The sequence below is a fragment of the Rhinatrema bivittatum genome, chromosome 5 (assembly GCF_901001135.1).
Source record: "Rhinatrema bivittatum chromosome 5, aRhiBiv1.1, whole genome shotgun sequence".
Taxonomy (NCBI): Eukaryota; Metazoa; Chordata; class Amphibia; order Gymnophiona; family Rhinatrematidae; genus Rhinatrema; species Rhinatrema bivittatum.
This window is the reverse complement of record NC_042619.1, coordinates 63863346-63879250: the sequence shown is the minus strand read 5'-3', so window position 1 is coordinate 63879250 and position 15905 is coordinate 63863346. Positions and strand designations below refer to the sequence as shown.

The 15905-nt window shown below is 41.1% G+C and overlaps 1 protein-coding gene across 3 annotated transcripts in view; it reads right to left on the bottom strand.

Moving 5' to 3' along the window:
- The window catches only part of CEP126 (centrosomal protein 126), a 418124-nt gene that overhangs the window by 222435 nt on the left and 179784 nt on the right, over positions 1-15905 (bottom strand). For all 3 annotated transcript variants that reach the window (XM_029602400.1, XM_029602402.1, XM_029602403.1), the window contains exon 6: positions 1617-3795. In XM_029602400.1, coding sequence (XP_029458260.1) covers positions 1617-3795 — 2179 coding nt within the window. The remainder of the gene's footprint in view (positions 1-1616; positions 3796-15905) is intronic.

Genomic DNA, 15905 nt, shown 5'->3' with positions numbered 1-15905 from the left:
GGACTTCCCTTGGATAAATGCATGCTGGCTGTGTCCCATTAGCCCATGTCTATCTAAATGTTTTATGATTTTATTCTTTATAACAGTTTCCATGATTTTTCCCGGCACTGAAGTCAGGCTCACCGGTCTATAGTTTCCCAGATCACCCCTGGACCCCTTTTTAAATATCAGGGTTACATTGGCCATCTTCCAATCTTCAGGTACAACGGATGATTTTAATGATAGGTTACAAATTAAATGAAATAGATTTGAAATTTCATTTTTTAGTTCTTTCAGAACCTTGGGATATATACCATCCAGTCCAGGTGATTTACTACCCTTCAGAATCAGTATGTCAATCTGGCCTACCATATCTTCCAGGTTCACCGTGATTTGGTTCAGTTCATCTGAATCATCATCCTTGAAAACCGTCTCCGGAACAGGTATCTCCCCAATATCCTCTTCACTAAACACCGAATCAAAGAAATCATTTAATCTTTCCGTGATGGCCTTATCTTCCCTAAGTGCCACTTTAACCCTCAATCATCTAACAGTCCAACCAACTCCCTCGCAGGTTTGAGTTTGGGAAGCAGATCTCACCCCCATTTGTGGCTGCTTTGGATAATGCAGAATACTGTATATTGCATTTCCTTGCTCTCAGAGCTGTGCATAGAAGAACCGCATAAATGTTTTACAGCCTCCACTCAAAGCTATGTCCCTCCAGCTCTGTACTTGAGTATTGAGCCCTTATCTTGGTTTGAATGAGGTGAGATTCTTAGATCTGTTTTCTGATCAAGGAGTCAAAGAGGTTCAGAGTATCTTTGTTAGGCCTCGTCACCAACGTTCAGTATGACTCTGTGGTGCTTATGTTGAGCCTTCATCATCTTTGGTGAGCTGGACTTTTGTTTTCTGGTGAGATAGGCAAGACGTTTGATTCTCTGGGCCCAAATCATTCTAGAAAATATCCTTGCATGGATACTGCAGCCTGAGTTTTATGGCCTTGTCCCAGACATTTATAGAATGTTTCATGATGGTTAGTGATGAGCATCTTCTATTTGTACTTGGGTCAAAATTTCAAGCTGATTATCTACTTCTCTGACACTATGAGGAAAATTGACAAGGCAGAACCAGATGAAAAAATGTTATCTTCTTAAATCGTACAAAGAGAAAAGAATATTCAGTCAGAGGGACTGTTGGTTTGGCCCCTTCAAAGAAAAAAAGCATGCTTTGGGTCATCAGAACAACAAAGTTTAAGGAGACATTTTAAAGTGCCTAGGGTATTTTATACAACGAGCTTGAAGAAAAAAATAATTTTCAAGCTTTGCAGGACCATTGAAAGAAAAAAATACATCCACAAATCTCAGTGGAGAAAAACAAACTGAGGGGCATTGTCAGGCCATAGCAGCGCAGGAACTACCATGCCTTAGCAATGAAAAGCTTTTACCTTTCAGAGAACTCTGGACAAATGTGTCTATTTGGCATTGAGCACAGTCACTTAACCCACTTGTATGACTCAGTGAACCTGCTTGTCATCAGAGAAAATTAGCTCTCTGATTAGTAATGAGCTCTTCTCAGCAACTTTACATATGATCACTTTTTAATCTATTTTCTAATAAAATGAGAATATAGGACTATACCAGCAGCATGATCCTTTTGAGTCAAGGCATTACGCACTCCATTCCACAAAAGAGAAATTTCTTCATCAGTTGGTGTTCTATCCAGACGCAGTCCATTTTCTCCATAAATAGGGCTCCTTCTAGTATATGCTGATGAGTTATCTTGCAGGGTTGTCTTTTTCACAGCCTCATATGAAGGTACATTGTAGGAAGGTGGGGACAGCACTATAGTGACTGCATTTGTACTATGTGCTGCATTCTGTAATGAAGGATTCTTTTCTAAAGAATCTTTGTTTAAATCTGCTAACATAATATCTCGTGCATCAAAATGGCTATTTGTAGGATTGCTTTCAGGTTTTGGAGGATGTAATTGCTGATAGATAGTGTCTGTTATATTTTGAACACCCCTGATGTCTAAAACAGATTTTGTTGGGGGATGAGGTAAAATGATTTTACCCTGAGTTTTGACAGCATTGTTGGCTTCACTTGCAGACTGTGGTCGGATCACTGTACCCTTTCTGTTTTTGTATGCCAAAGTTGATTGGAGTTTGGCAGATCTTGGTCTCCTGATCAATTTTGTCTTACCTTTTCCTAGGCAGTTTTTTTGAAGGGCAGAATCACTGATACATCCAGAGGAATTTGCTTCCTCCCCTTTAGATGCAGTCCAGGCTTGTTTAGTAAAGTGGTAGCCTGTAGAAATAAAAGAGTTCCCATACATACCAGCAGTTTCACATCCTCCTGGGGCTATCACTTTTGTGGCTAATAGGGTATATCCTTGGTTTTCAGTATTGGCATAATTTGTGACTCGAGCGTTCATATTTTTTAGGTTAATGTAGGAAGTGTTGCCTTTGGTTTGAATTGGAGGTGACTGTGACTCTAAAATATTATTTGTGTTATTTTTTGAACTTTTTTCTTCTATTACAATTTTTTCAACTTCATCAAACCACCTTAGTTTCTTATTGACCTTTTGAGTTTCTGGGACTTTTTCCTTTCCTTTTGCCAGTTCCACACTGTCTCTGATAGAAAGTGCATTCCGAGTCCCAATCTTTATACCTCTACTTATAATAAATGATCCGGAATAGCCATTCTCATACTTAGAGTCTTTCTTCAAAATACTTTTCAGCAGCTTTGTTCCACCTCGCTCTGTATTTTTAATTTGTAGTTTTAAGTGATGTGTAGACAAACTAGGACTAGATTCTGTACGAAATGAAGTTGATGGTATTTCAGTTACATTTTCCTTTTCTTCTTTTCTATCCATATGATTGGAATTGGGATGTTTAGATATGACATCAAATAAGATTGGTCCCTGATTAGTAGCATCATTAATTTGATCAATTTTGATTGACTGACAATCAGCATTTATCTCTGTCAAATTACTTAGATTATCAGAAGTTGGCACAACAGTTATCTTTCTTTGATGTTTACCCCTCTGTAAGGGATTATTTGAGTTATTTGAGTTTACACTGTACTGAGTACCTGTGGAATTATGCCATTGATTAAGAGGAAATATAACAGAAGTTGCTATAAGTTGATCTGAAGTGGTTCCAAAGTTCTGTGTCATATCTATGCTATCATCTTTTTTTATACAGATCTGGGCTATGTCTCTTGGGGTAGGATCAGGAGTGGTCCAGGCCCTGCTAGGCTTAAATGCAGGAATCTGAGAGGCTAATACACTTTCTTTATTAACTATTTCACAAGCAGGTGTTGGAGATTTCAATTCATTGTTTATTGTCAAGGATTTTGCTTCCTCTTTGTTTTGAGACACATACTGTGTATTTACACATGGAGTCACATTATTAGCAACCCTAATATCTGTCTTTAGTTGGTCAGTCATACTAGAAACAGAAGATTTCTGATTCTGGTTGTTTGCATGTTCATCAATAGTGGGAATTTTGATTTTGAGTTGCAGTTTTTGAGAAACCGTATTAGTGAGGGTATTCTGATGGTCTAAATTTCCAAGCCAGTTATTTACTTGTTGATTTTTAGGAAAAGTCAAATCAGCTAGAGTGGTCATATGAGAGGGAACATTATTTGTTGGCTGTGCTTTGTTTGAATCTTGAGCTGTAGAGTCCTCTTGTATTTCTTGGGACAAAGTTTCACTGAATGCTACTTCAGTTTGGCTCTTTACTCCATCTTCAAGACTGTCTAGACTTGACACACTTTCAGAAACGGTTACCTGGTTGACTTCTTGGTGAAAATTCTGTAACAAAAGACAAAGTACTTAGTCTTCCAAATCATTTGTTTTAAAATTATAATAAGAATGGTTACTGCTTATCTTTATTGTAGTTCCTCTAAACTTTGTCCTATAAAAAAAAAGAATTCTAGCAGCAATGATACCCAGAATAATTTATGTTACACAACAATAGGGTGCATGAAAAGGGAAAGCAGGAATTGCTAAGAAGGAGGTAGTGTTATTAAAAGACATAGCTTATTTAACATAAAAAGACAAAGCATATCCGAAGTCAAGATACCAATAAGAAATTATGAGGGCATTTAAGAGTAAAATTATTTTCCTATTACCTTCAATACAGATACCAAACTTACCAAATGATCAGCAAATGATCCTTAAATTCAAGAAACAACAGCTTTTGAAAAGAAAAACATAATGTAGTAGAGGTACTTAAGTATAATAATAATGGAAAGTTACTGCGATCAACTGGTCAAATTATCACATGAAAAAAAGAATGATATTCTGCTATGTACAAAGTTAATGATATCCAAACATACCGCACAGTATTTTTCCTGCATAGTAAGGTGCAATAACTATTTATCATGTAATAATCAGGACAGCCAGATTATGATGCCATCTTCTGCAGCAAGATCCCAGGATATTGCTGCTCAATGGTGGGGCTGGAGGAAAAAGAGGAAGAAGCTGAGGGGTGTGACCTTGAAATATTTGGCATGTTCTTAAGTGAGCATCAGCAGGAGCTGGAGGACAAAGGTCCAAGAAGTGGTAGTGAGGAAGAATCTTGACAGATTGGGCATCCATTCAGCAGCCCCTTGCTGCCCATTCTTCTCACCCCTTCTTTTAGAAGTCTCCCAGCACCATTTCTGGAATCCCATGCAGTTGCCTCCTGTCCTCAACAGACAAACATGAGGAGTATTGTGTGACAAAACACAGAATAAATATCTGGAAAAAGAAATCATCTTTGAGATGAGTATTGACCCACCCAAACATCTGACTACCTGCAGACCACAGGGAGCAACATAATCTTCTTGGTGTGCAAATTAGGACATATGATAAATAAACAAGACAGAGCATACAGGTCTTGCTGGAGTCTTGTTGCTTGTGGAAGTTGGCTTCTATACCCTCAACTGAGTCATCACAGACCTTTTTTATACCAAGAACCAGCCTGACATTGGAACACCTGAATTGGAAGCAGTCTGCAATCTTAAGACACCTTCTGAGAGCAGTGGCTGCAGTATAAGGAACACTTTCTGCTGCCTTTCCAGGGGTTACTTGCTAGAGTTTATTTATTGATTTTATTTCAAAGTTTTTATAAATCACCTTCCCAGCTTTATTCAAGATTGCCCAGAATGGTTGTCCAACTATGTTGCCTTGAGTTACTTGCCATGAACCTTCAGTTGAGGAACCTTCCTGTGAAACTTATTTGCAGGGATCTGATTTTATCATGGCAGCAAAAGAAAATGAAAATTGGTGCTGTTGCTACTAAAACCCCAAATCTCATGCAACTGCCAAAAAGATTCAAAGCAGTCTATAAAGCGAGGATGTAAGACAACAGGGATCCAGTCCACATAAACTGCATCATAATCTTTGCTGAGACAAACCAGAAAGAAGCTGTCACACTAGAAGCTAGACCCACAGCAATGCCAACATCACCCTCTGCCACCATGGATTCAGAAAAGGACTTAAGATGACAAGGAGCTAGGCTGTAGCAGGAATGTCACCTGATCCTCTGACTGATCTCTGGACCTCTCTTCCTGTCCCCTGAGTGCAGGAAGAGAGGTACAGAGGTACGTAGTGTTAACCTGAATCTGCTTCAGCTACCAACTGACTTCATTCTTGCAGTTTCAGTCATATAGTGCTCTGCAGTATTGCAAGACTTGTTGGCACTGCAGTTGAAACTGTGAGATTGAAGCTGGTAGTGGAGGAAACAGTCATAGGTAAACACTGCTTGCTCTCCTGCCAGCTAGGCTGAAGAAGGTCCAAGGATCAAATGGGGAATCATGGGATGTGCTAAGGGGGGAAAGAAACAAGCTCTTACTTTGTGGGGGAGGGGGATTTGGAAACAAACAAAAAATTCCAAACCCCCCTCCCTATTTGAAATCACCAGCACACTGGCAGTGGCCTGCAATAAAATTGAGTTTCTGCTTATGTACTGTACTTTGTTTTTTACAACAATGTTTCCCTACAAAGACCACAATGATTGTACTTCAGTTGACTGTGCCTTGTACATGTTTTTCAACTGCTTATTTGGTATACATAATTTATATTTAATTTGTATGACACTTACCACTGTTCTGCATCTGTTATATAACAAAAGATGACTATTATGGAAGGCCATGTGTTGTCTGATAATTTTAGTGGTATAGGTGAAGACATTCCTCCGTAACCCCATAAACCTGTTAAACATTATGGCTTCATTAGGACCTTCAGTTATGGCTTGTATTACTGACACCATGACAAGACTCCCCCAAAACACACTTACTAACTGATAGTATGATGATGTCATCCATCATAGCTATGAAGTCATCAGGGAGCAGCAGAATTAGAAGAAAACAGAAGTCTGTGAACGAAGCAGATCTAATCAAACCTGTATGGCTTTTGGGCTTGCTGACTTCTTTAGTCTTAGTCATTTATCTTGACTGTTCATATACTTAAAAGAGAAGTACTCTGCAATCATCTCTGACTCCCAGTCACAATAGATTCCCTGACTGTGGTAGGATGGGTGGCAAGGGAGGAAGAGGAACATAAGGGATCCTGCTGTAGATCAGGGCTAACATCAACTGAAATGTGATAGCTTACTGTTATATTTTAAAGCATATAGAAACTAAGTATGATATCTGCTACTGTTTTGACAGAATACTACAAGGCACCACAGGATTTATCCAAACAACAAAAATGGCTTTTTACAGTCTAATACATGCTTGATTGCAGAGCAAATAGGTACATGCACCTTGCTGTACCTCCTCTCAAATGGAATCCTTAGGATGGCTATAGGAGAGAGCAGCCACAACTGAAAATCATATTCTGCATCACCTTTGAAACTAAAAAGACACAAAGAAGTTAGGGACACTTTTATAATCAGCAAGACATCCTAGGAATTTTAGGTTAGAGAGATGCCAGAGACATGGTATATACACTCATATGACTATGTAAAAAAATAGTAAGGATATGGTGTACTAAAGCGTGGATGTATGTGATATGTTTATAACATACATACATATGTGAGCATTGCAAGTCATAGTCTTTGCTGTATCTCCATTCATACAAACTGTAGCAGTGGTGTATCCCTTGCATTTGGTCAAGAGGCAGTATGTGTAGGTTAAGTGCTAAAGGAAATGAAGTGTACTCACCCAATAGCCATCTTTGGCCTTACATGCCCTCCTCAAATTGGTCCAAGTAGAGAGCACAGTAATTCAGGATATAGGAATCATGACAGGGAATGTGGCTATTATATTCAGAACTTTTATGTGTGTGTCAAAAATTACTTGCACATTCAAAGAATGAAAGTGCTTCTGAGTACAATAGGCCACTTCTCTTTCACAAGGCGGCATCAGCGTGACAATTGTGCAATTGATAGCACTCATCATATTAGGTAGGCTGAAGACAATACAAAAATACCTTCTGAGTTCCATTGTTCTTTTCTGCTTAGGAAAAATAATATAATTCCCAATTCATTTTAACAAGACTTGGTTGAAAAACCAGGAAAAGGCAGACTACTCAAATCTACCAACTACATCCACAGTAGATTGAAGACCTAGAGGCTAGGAAATATAATGAGTTCAAAAGCTTGACATGGCCAGGCATGACATGAGATCTGATAGTGAAAGGATCTTTATCATATTTAATTTCCTGTACTTAGTAACTTCTGCCTTTGGAAGATCCAGGAGAGTGGCCCTGGGGCTTAAAATTCTGGCTGCATGCTGCCTGTGTTGCCTCCTTGGCAGTAGTGCTTACTGAAGTCTCGTCTGCTATTTTCCTTGCTATTCCTGAAATCCTCCCTTCTTTCTCTCTCTTCTTCCCTTCATGATCTGTCTCTATCCATACATTCTCTCTCCTTGCCCTCTTGCCCCCTGATCGAAGCCATCACATCACACATCAACCTACAAGAACCAGCCATCATACTAGGAGACTTCAATCTCCATATTGACACCCAACCAACAACTCCCACCTGCGAACTCCTCCTATCTTCCATGACAGCTCTCGGATTCTCCCAAATCATTACCACCCCCACTCAGAAATCTGGGCACACCCTTGATTTAATTTTCATTAACAATAAAATATCTGCAACTGAATCACCCACTACTACTCCAACTCCATGGTCCGACCACTACCTCATTCAAGCCAAGCTCCAACATCAATCGAACACAGCAAAAACAGACTCCTGCTTCATTGAATACACCAAACCTTGCTCCAGTGAAGACCTAGCAGAGCTACTCCCGGAAGCACTAAAAACAATCAACCTACATGATGCCAACTCAGCTACAGACTCCTGGATCTCCATCAACGCTGACATAGCCAACACATTATGCCCCACAATAAAAAAGGAAATCAGATCATCTACTAAACAAAATGCTCCTTGGTACACCCCCGAACTGAAAACATCCAAACGAACGCTCAGACAAACCGAAAAACAATGGAGACGAACACCTACACCAAACCTGAAAGACAAATATAGAACACTTCTACACAAATATACAGCTGACCTCAACACAGCAAAGCGCAATTTCTACACATCCAGAATTCATGAATACCAATTCAACCCGAGGACCCTCTTCTCATACGTCAAAGAACTCACCAACCCTATCCAGAATGACACAATGCCAAACTCCAACAACATCTCCAGTGACAAACTAGCTCAATTCTTCAAGGACAAAGTCGACAACATCATTGCCAAGATTCCCCATTCCCACAACGACTCAACAAATATCCCTCCTCCCATCCACATTTGGACCCAATTCACTCCTGTTGCATCTACAGAAATTGAACCCTTCATCAAAAAAACCAAACCAGCATCCCACCCCGTAGACTCCATCCCCATCAAAACCCTAAAACTCATCAGAGAGATTATTGCCAAACCTATAACCCAAATCATCAACCTATCCCTCGAACAAGGAATCTTCCCAGACAAACTCAAAAACGCCATCATCAAACCAATCATAAAAAAACCGCAACTCGACAAATCTGATCCTGCAAACTACAGACCAGTCTCCAACCTCCCATTCCTAGCAAAAATCATCGAGAAAACTGTCAACAATCAACTCACAGACCACCTCGACGCCCACAATCTTCTCCATCCAACACAGCACGGCTTCAGAAAACTCTACAGCACAGAAACTCTCCTCCTCTCCCTCACCGACACCATCCTCAGAGGCCGAGACAGTGGCAAGACATTTCTACTGATCCTCCTCGATATATCAGCCGCATTTGACACCATCAACCACAGAACTCTCCTCACCAGACTTAAAGAGATCGGTCTGCAAGACACTACACTCAACTGGTTCAAATCATACCTCTCTAACAGATCCTTCATTGTCAAGACAAACTCTTCTGAATCCTCCCAAGTGCCCCTCACCCATGGCGTCCCTCAAGGTTCTTCACTATCCTCGACCCTCTTCAACATCTACCTCCTCCCACTATGCAAATACCTCTCTGATGCCAACCTCACCTACTTCGTTTATGCAGACGACATTCAAATTCTCCTCCCCATCACCAAATCCATTGAACTCACCATGGAAAGATGGAACAAACTCAGTTCAAATTTATCTCAACTGCTATCACAACTATCTCTCTGCCTCAACCAAGCCAAAACAGAAATCATTCACATCCAGGACGACCGTCCCGCTTCCCCCCTCGAGAGCACCCCCTCAATCAACACAGGAAGCGCAAACAACACTGGGATGCCAAACTTATCAAGAACCTCACTCACACCATCCACAAAAAACCTAGGAGTAACCATCGACAGCCAACTCAACTTTAAACGACACATCTCCAATATAATCAAAGATGGATTTTTCAAACTTCAAACACTTAAAAAACTCAAACCTCTCCTCCAACCGCATGATTTCCGAACAGTACTACAATCAATTATTTTCTCAAAACTCGACTACTGCAACTCCCTCCTCCTTGGACTTCCTGAAATCCACATCAAGCCCCTCCAAGTTCTACAAAACGCCGCCGCCAGAATTATCACCAATCACAGAAAATCCTCCCACATCACACCCACTCTCAAAGACCTCCACTGGCTGCCCATCACACAAAGAATCCAGTACAAAACCCTCACCCTTCTTCACAAAAAAATAAACAACAACAGAATGGTCTGGCTAAACAACAACATCCAACCATATTTCACACAAAGAAATCTCAGATCCACCAACTCAGGTCTCCTCTCCATCCCAACTCTTAAAAATGCTCACCTCAATACAACACGCAAACGAGCCATTACAATAGCTGGCCCTACCCTCTGGAACTCCCTCCCCCCACAGCTCAGAAACGAACCCTCACCGCAAGTCTTTAAAAAACAGCTCAAAACATGGCTGTTCTTGAAAGCATTCCCTCCTGAACCCCAACATCCTATAATAAACGCTCTTGAAAGCCTTACCGCATAACTTCTACTCTGCATGAACGCATAACCCCTCCCCCCTTCTCTATCCTCCCTTTTCCCTGTCCCCCACCCTTCTCGTAACCTCCCTCTTCCCTGTCCCCCACCCTACTCATAACCAAGTCATATTGTACATATTGTATATAGGCTATATGCCATTTCTATATACCCACATCTAATATTTAATTTTAATTTTATTCATATGTTACAATGTTCCTTATATTTATTGTTTAATCAACTGTTCTCTTGTTACAATGTAAAATAGGGCAGTTCCGGCTCTATTCAACCTGTTTTCTGGAAACCGATGTGATATCTCGATCGAATGTCGGTATACAAAAGAAATAAATAAATAAAAATAAATATTTATTTATTGTTTTTGTTATACCGAGTTTCATGACAGGCATCACATCAACCCGGTTTACAATTAACAAAGTGTGTAAAACATAACATAACGTAAAACAATGTTCTCAAAAAGAACCTTGAACTTTAAATATCGTGAATCAGATATAGGAATTGAGAAAGTTACAATAAATCAGGGAAATCAACTTGGAGCTGGAAAAGGGGAGAGATTGCACAGAGCAATATTAACATTTCAGTCTATTAATGTAATAGAGTAGCATAGTGAGTAAATAAGAATATGTGAGAAACTGTGGCAATACCTCACTATTTCTTTCTCTTTCATTCCTCTTTTTGCCTCTGTGGCAAAATAAGAAGCTCTATGTTAGTGAAGAAGTTGTCTTGACGGTATGGGCTTTTATATTTAATGCAATCTGTTCAAGTCTGTGGTATTCACTGATGGCCCTATGGAGCTGCAAATGGTTTAGATTTAGAGGATATCTCCAATGAATATGCACAAGATAGATTTATATTCAGTTAAAATAGTACATGCAAATCTATCTCGTGTATATTCATTAAGGATATCCTGAAAACTGGGCCCATTTGCCACCACTGCTTAAGATGGTGGGTTGTTTTTTTTTTTTTGTTAATGATGAAAATATCTCAATAAATAAGACACCGTTTATAGCACTTTAATACCTACCAGAAGAATACCTAATCAATTTATTATTCTTCATTAACAAGTATCTTATCATATTTACATAGGCAAACATGATAAAACAAAGTTGTTTTCTTCTAATAGGAGCTCTCCATGGACAGTGAGATAACTGGTCATACAAGTAGGTGATGTCATCCAACAATGCTGAAGTGAAGTATTTCCTAGAGATCTCTGGAAAAATTTGGAAATACTTTTCTTGGCATGCACAAGACTTTCCACCTAGCTGCCTTGGTACAGGGCTTGCTTACTCCTATATAACAGCTTAAAGAAATTCAGCTCTATAAGGGGAGAAGGGTGAGTCTGTGGGGCTGATTATCCTGCTATCTACAGAGAACATCCGTTACAAGTAAGCAACTTGTTTTTTTCTGAGGACAAGTGTCATCATCTTAACCATACAGCAGGGACTGCTCTCAGACATGGGAGGAAGAAGTCAAACATTACTCCTTTAAGACAGACATAAACTGGAAAGGATTGCAAGCTAACAAGGGAACAGGAATCAAACTAGCAAATGGGTCTGTTTGGCAGGCTGAAAGTTCTATAATTAACTAAACGTCCTAGTGGAAGCGCATAGCCAATTCTATGTGGCATGCAATGCAGAGAATTTAGAAGACTATACATCTGGGCATTGCTGGCTATTTAGATTATTACAGGATTAAAATGGTCTGTCCACCTTTGGGCTTTATGAGCAAAGGCCGGGCGACACCATTTTGAAAAATGGCCACCACCGTGCATGGAGACTAGGGGATGCTCCAGGACCCCACTGGACCATCAGGGCTAATTTTGTGAGTAAATGGGGGGGGGGGGGGGGGGGTCTATGGGGACTGTTTTTTGTTATGAAGGGGAGAAGTAGGTGTGGGGTGGGGCCTGCACCAATTTAAAAAGTTTATATTTGTTGTCAGCTTGTCTGCATGCCATTAATAGAACTCATTCAGTGCAATGCTGGCAGGAGAGTGGTGAGAGAGGTAATTTGACTCATATTGTATGTTACTGTTATAAACCGCTTTAGTCAGCTTGCTGTTAGTGTGGTATAAAAGTGTAAGAAACAAACAAATAAATAAATAAATAGCATATACTTGTGCCCTAAATTGGGTCCATTTTGGGGACTGGTGAGGAGTGTAATCAGAACAATAATGAATGTTCAGCTGTTTGAGGATCCCCATCTGTTCAAATTTGTGTATATTCCTGATGAAGTGGGGGTGGGGGCAGGGGATGCATAGCTATCGTACCCAGGCCGGACACTTGGCTGGAGGTAAGATAAACTCAAAACATTACATTCCTTATTTCCCATACTTGCGGCTGTAGTGCCTTAATAAACTAAGCTGCAGAATAAACAAATCATATGCGGGTGAGACAATCTAGTGACTTCCTCATCCTCATCTGTCAATATGCTGAGTCTCTGCGCTTGGCAGAATTGCTTAGAGGTGGTATGGGACATTTTCAGCAGTGCCACTATTGTAGCATGACACCTACTGGGGCTTACGAATGGAATTTGCAGATCCTTATCCCGTTGATATGGGGTAATTAGTCACAAGCAGGTACACACAGTGCAGGAGACAAGATCTAAAGCCCCGAACCCTCTAGGGGATTGGTCACCAACTACCAGAGACCTCAAAGGATCGTTAGCCAGTTGCACATGGTCAGCTTACGAAATGAGACAGGTAGGGGGCCTCCTTGCCTGGGGCAAGGCTGAAGGCTTGCGTCTCAATGCAGCCTTGCTTGGTTATTAAGCCAGGCCGTAAAAAAAAAAAGTGGTGGTACAGCCAGGTATATGGCAACCGCCATACCGGTTTGGAAACTGGTACCAGTGTGGAATGACATGATGCTAAGTATGTCTCTTCAGTCAAAGAAGTGGGTATCCAGAGGCTCGATGTTTAGACATTTAGCGGATTTGGCCTTCCATCGAAAGCGAGCAGATGAGATCCCACAGAGTGGAGTAGCAGCCCAGTGGTCACACCAATGAGAATTAGGGAGGTTAAAGTTCCAATTCAGTATTCACTAAAGGGCAAATTACCTTTTCTCTCAGAACCAATAAAGGCGGAATTAATCCTTTTGGAGGTATACACTTATGGGTGCATGCCGACCAGGTCCCAGGGGGCCAGATATCACTTCTCCACAGTGCCCAGATTGGTAGAAACACGAAGGGGTTGGACATCAGGAAATGTACCATGCGCTCCTTTAAGATCGGAGTGACCACAAGCGCAGCACAATAGTTTTTCGGAGTGACACATTACAGCGATAGAAAGATAGAGACCAACAGACCAACCAGGCGAGCACATCTCCTCATAAGCCTTAATTGTATTTTGCAGATCCGTGCCGGCCCCAACTGACTGATTGGATTATCAGACTCTCTTTGGCACATCTGACTGAAGGGAGAACACTCGAGTTCCGCCTAACGACTGCACGCGGGACTGGGACCCATGGGATGGCCGAGACATGCATATGTAAGCCGGGTATGCTCTGGGATCATTTATTCCCCCCTTTTCTTCAGCACTTGAGGGAAGGAATAGAAGCCCCAAATACCATCATAACGCATCTGGGAGAGCAATGACCTGGGGTGAACTTTCAAGTGAGCATCTAAGTTTGAGGATCAAGAATGACTTGGCCGAGGTGAATGCTTGGTTCACACATCCAAGATCAGTGATGAGGGCACACAAGAAGGTCAACAATCAGATCAGCATAGGAGCCACAATCTGGGAGGTTAAGTTGAGTGGTCGCTAGTGGGCGTATGTACAAGGAAAAGTTTGTTTAGTTTGGACGGAAGCTATCTTTTGTACATTGGCCAAGATATATCCAACAACGCCCTGCAGGAGGCTAAGCAAAGAGGGTTGTTGGGGATTGATGTGAGCTGCAGCTAGATTGATGGGGGGCATGAGGCAAGGGCACGCCCGACCTAATGCCTGTGACAGTTACCCGGGCCGGTAGGGGCATTTCAGATGTGGTACAGGTGAGCATCATGGTCCAGGTCGGCAATGGACTGGCACCTTTGGTGGCACAGGACACTTCATTCCATATGCCACAGGTCAGGGGCCCCCTTGCGGCTACAGAGGGCAGATGAGGCGTGGTAGCCTGGTCTTTAGCAACTGACATACCGGCTCGGGTACTAGTTTGTTTATATATATGGTTAATAAAGCTGCAGCCTTTTTTATCCAACATCTATGTTGTTCTTATTCCTTATTTAAAGAATGTATCCATGCAAGCATAGGGGTCACTCTGAGGTAACGGGGTGTAGGAGGTTGGGGAGTGAGAAGGGCAAAGACGGGACGTCAACACAGTCATGGCTGCTAGAGTTACAGTCCTAACCTCTTTAGTCTTTCCTCATAGGGGAGCTGGTCCATCCCCTTTATAATTTCGGTTGCCCTTCCCTGTACCTTCTCTATCGCAACTATATTTTTTTTTAGATGTGGCAACCAGAATTGTACAGTATTCATGGTGCGGTCTCACCATGGAGCAATACAGAGACATTATGATATTTTACGTTTTATTCACCATTCTTTTCCTAATAATTCCCATTCTGTTTGCTTTTTTGACTGCTGAGGCACACTGACTGACGATTTCAATGTTTTTTCCACTATGATGCCTAGATCTCTTTCCTGGGTCCCCAAAGTACTAACCATTTATCACACTCTGAAGATGCCATAAATGGGGTTATTGCAGCCACAATATTTCTCTGAAGACCAGCAGGATTAATCAGCCACACAAGTGTGTGATACCATAAGCATTTCTTAGAGAGCTCTGGGAAAACTTGGAAAGGCTTTTCCTGGGAAGTGTGGGACTTCTGACTAGCTGCCTTCTTAGCGGGGGTGTCCCTTCTCAGGCCTGTTATATACATGGATGACATTGGATGCAATTCTCACTTGAAGGAGAGGAACATTTTTCTTCACAATTGGAGTTTCTCAGCTGATTCCTCTAACTTCCCTGTTAGTTTCTTACCCCTAGATTCATCAAAATACGATAATAACGCACAGATAACGCCCATGATAAGAAAAAAGGGTGTGTTATTTTAGAATTACTGCACCAAGCAGTAACATAGCACATTGCATAGGTATTATTGCGTGGTGTGGTAAACTTTTTGCACCCTGTGTTACTTCCTATTTTGCAGCTCGCGCTGAGAGAGAGAGTGAGAGAGAGAAAGAAAACCTTTGGGGAGGCCTTCACAGTATGCAAGTATTTATATGCCTATAGGAGTATCATCTAATAGCTCGAGATGTTGGTGGTGGTTTAGGGTTTAGGGGCCAGTTTATCATCAGAGTGAGACATACGAACATCACAGTACACATCGGTGAATATTTGATTTCATTTGGAGTGAGGAAAGTCTCACAAAGATTAAATTTCTATTATATTCTCTCACCCTAGCTTGATGGACTCTATAACAGGGTACCATCATGCTAGGGGGAAATAACATAGTACAAAAGTTTATCTTTGTGAGACTTTCCTCACTCCAAATGAAATCAAATCTTCAGCGAGGTGTAC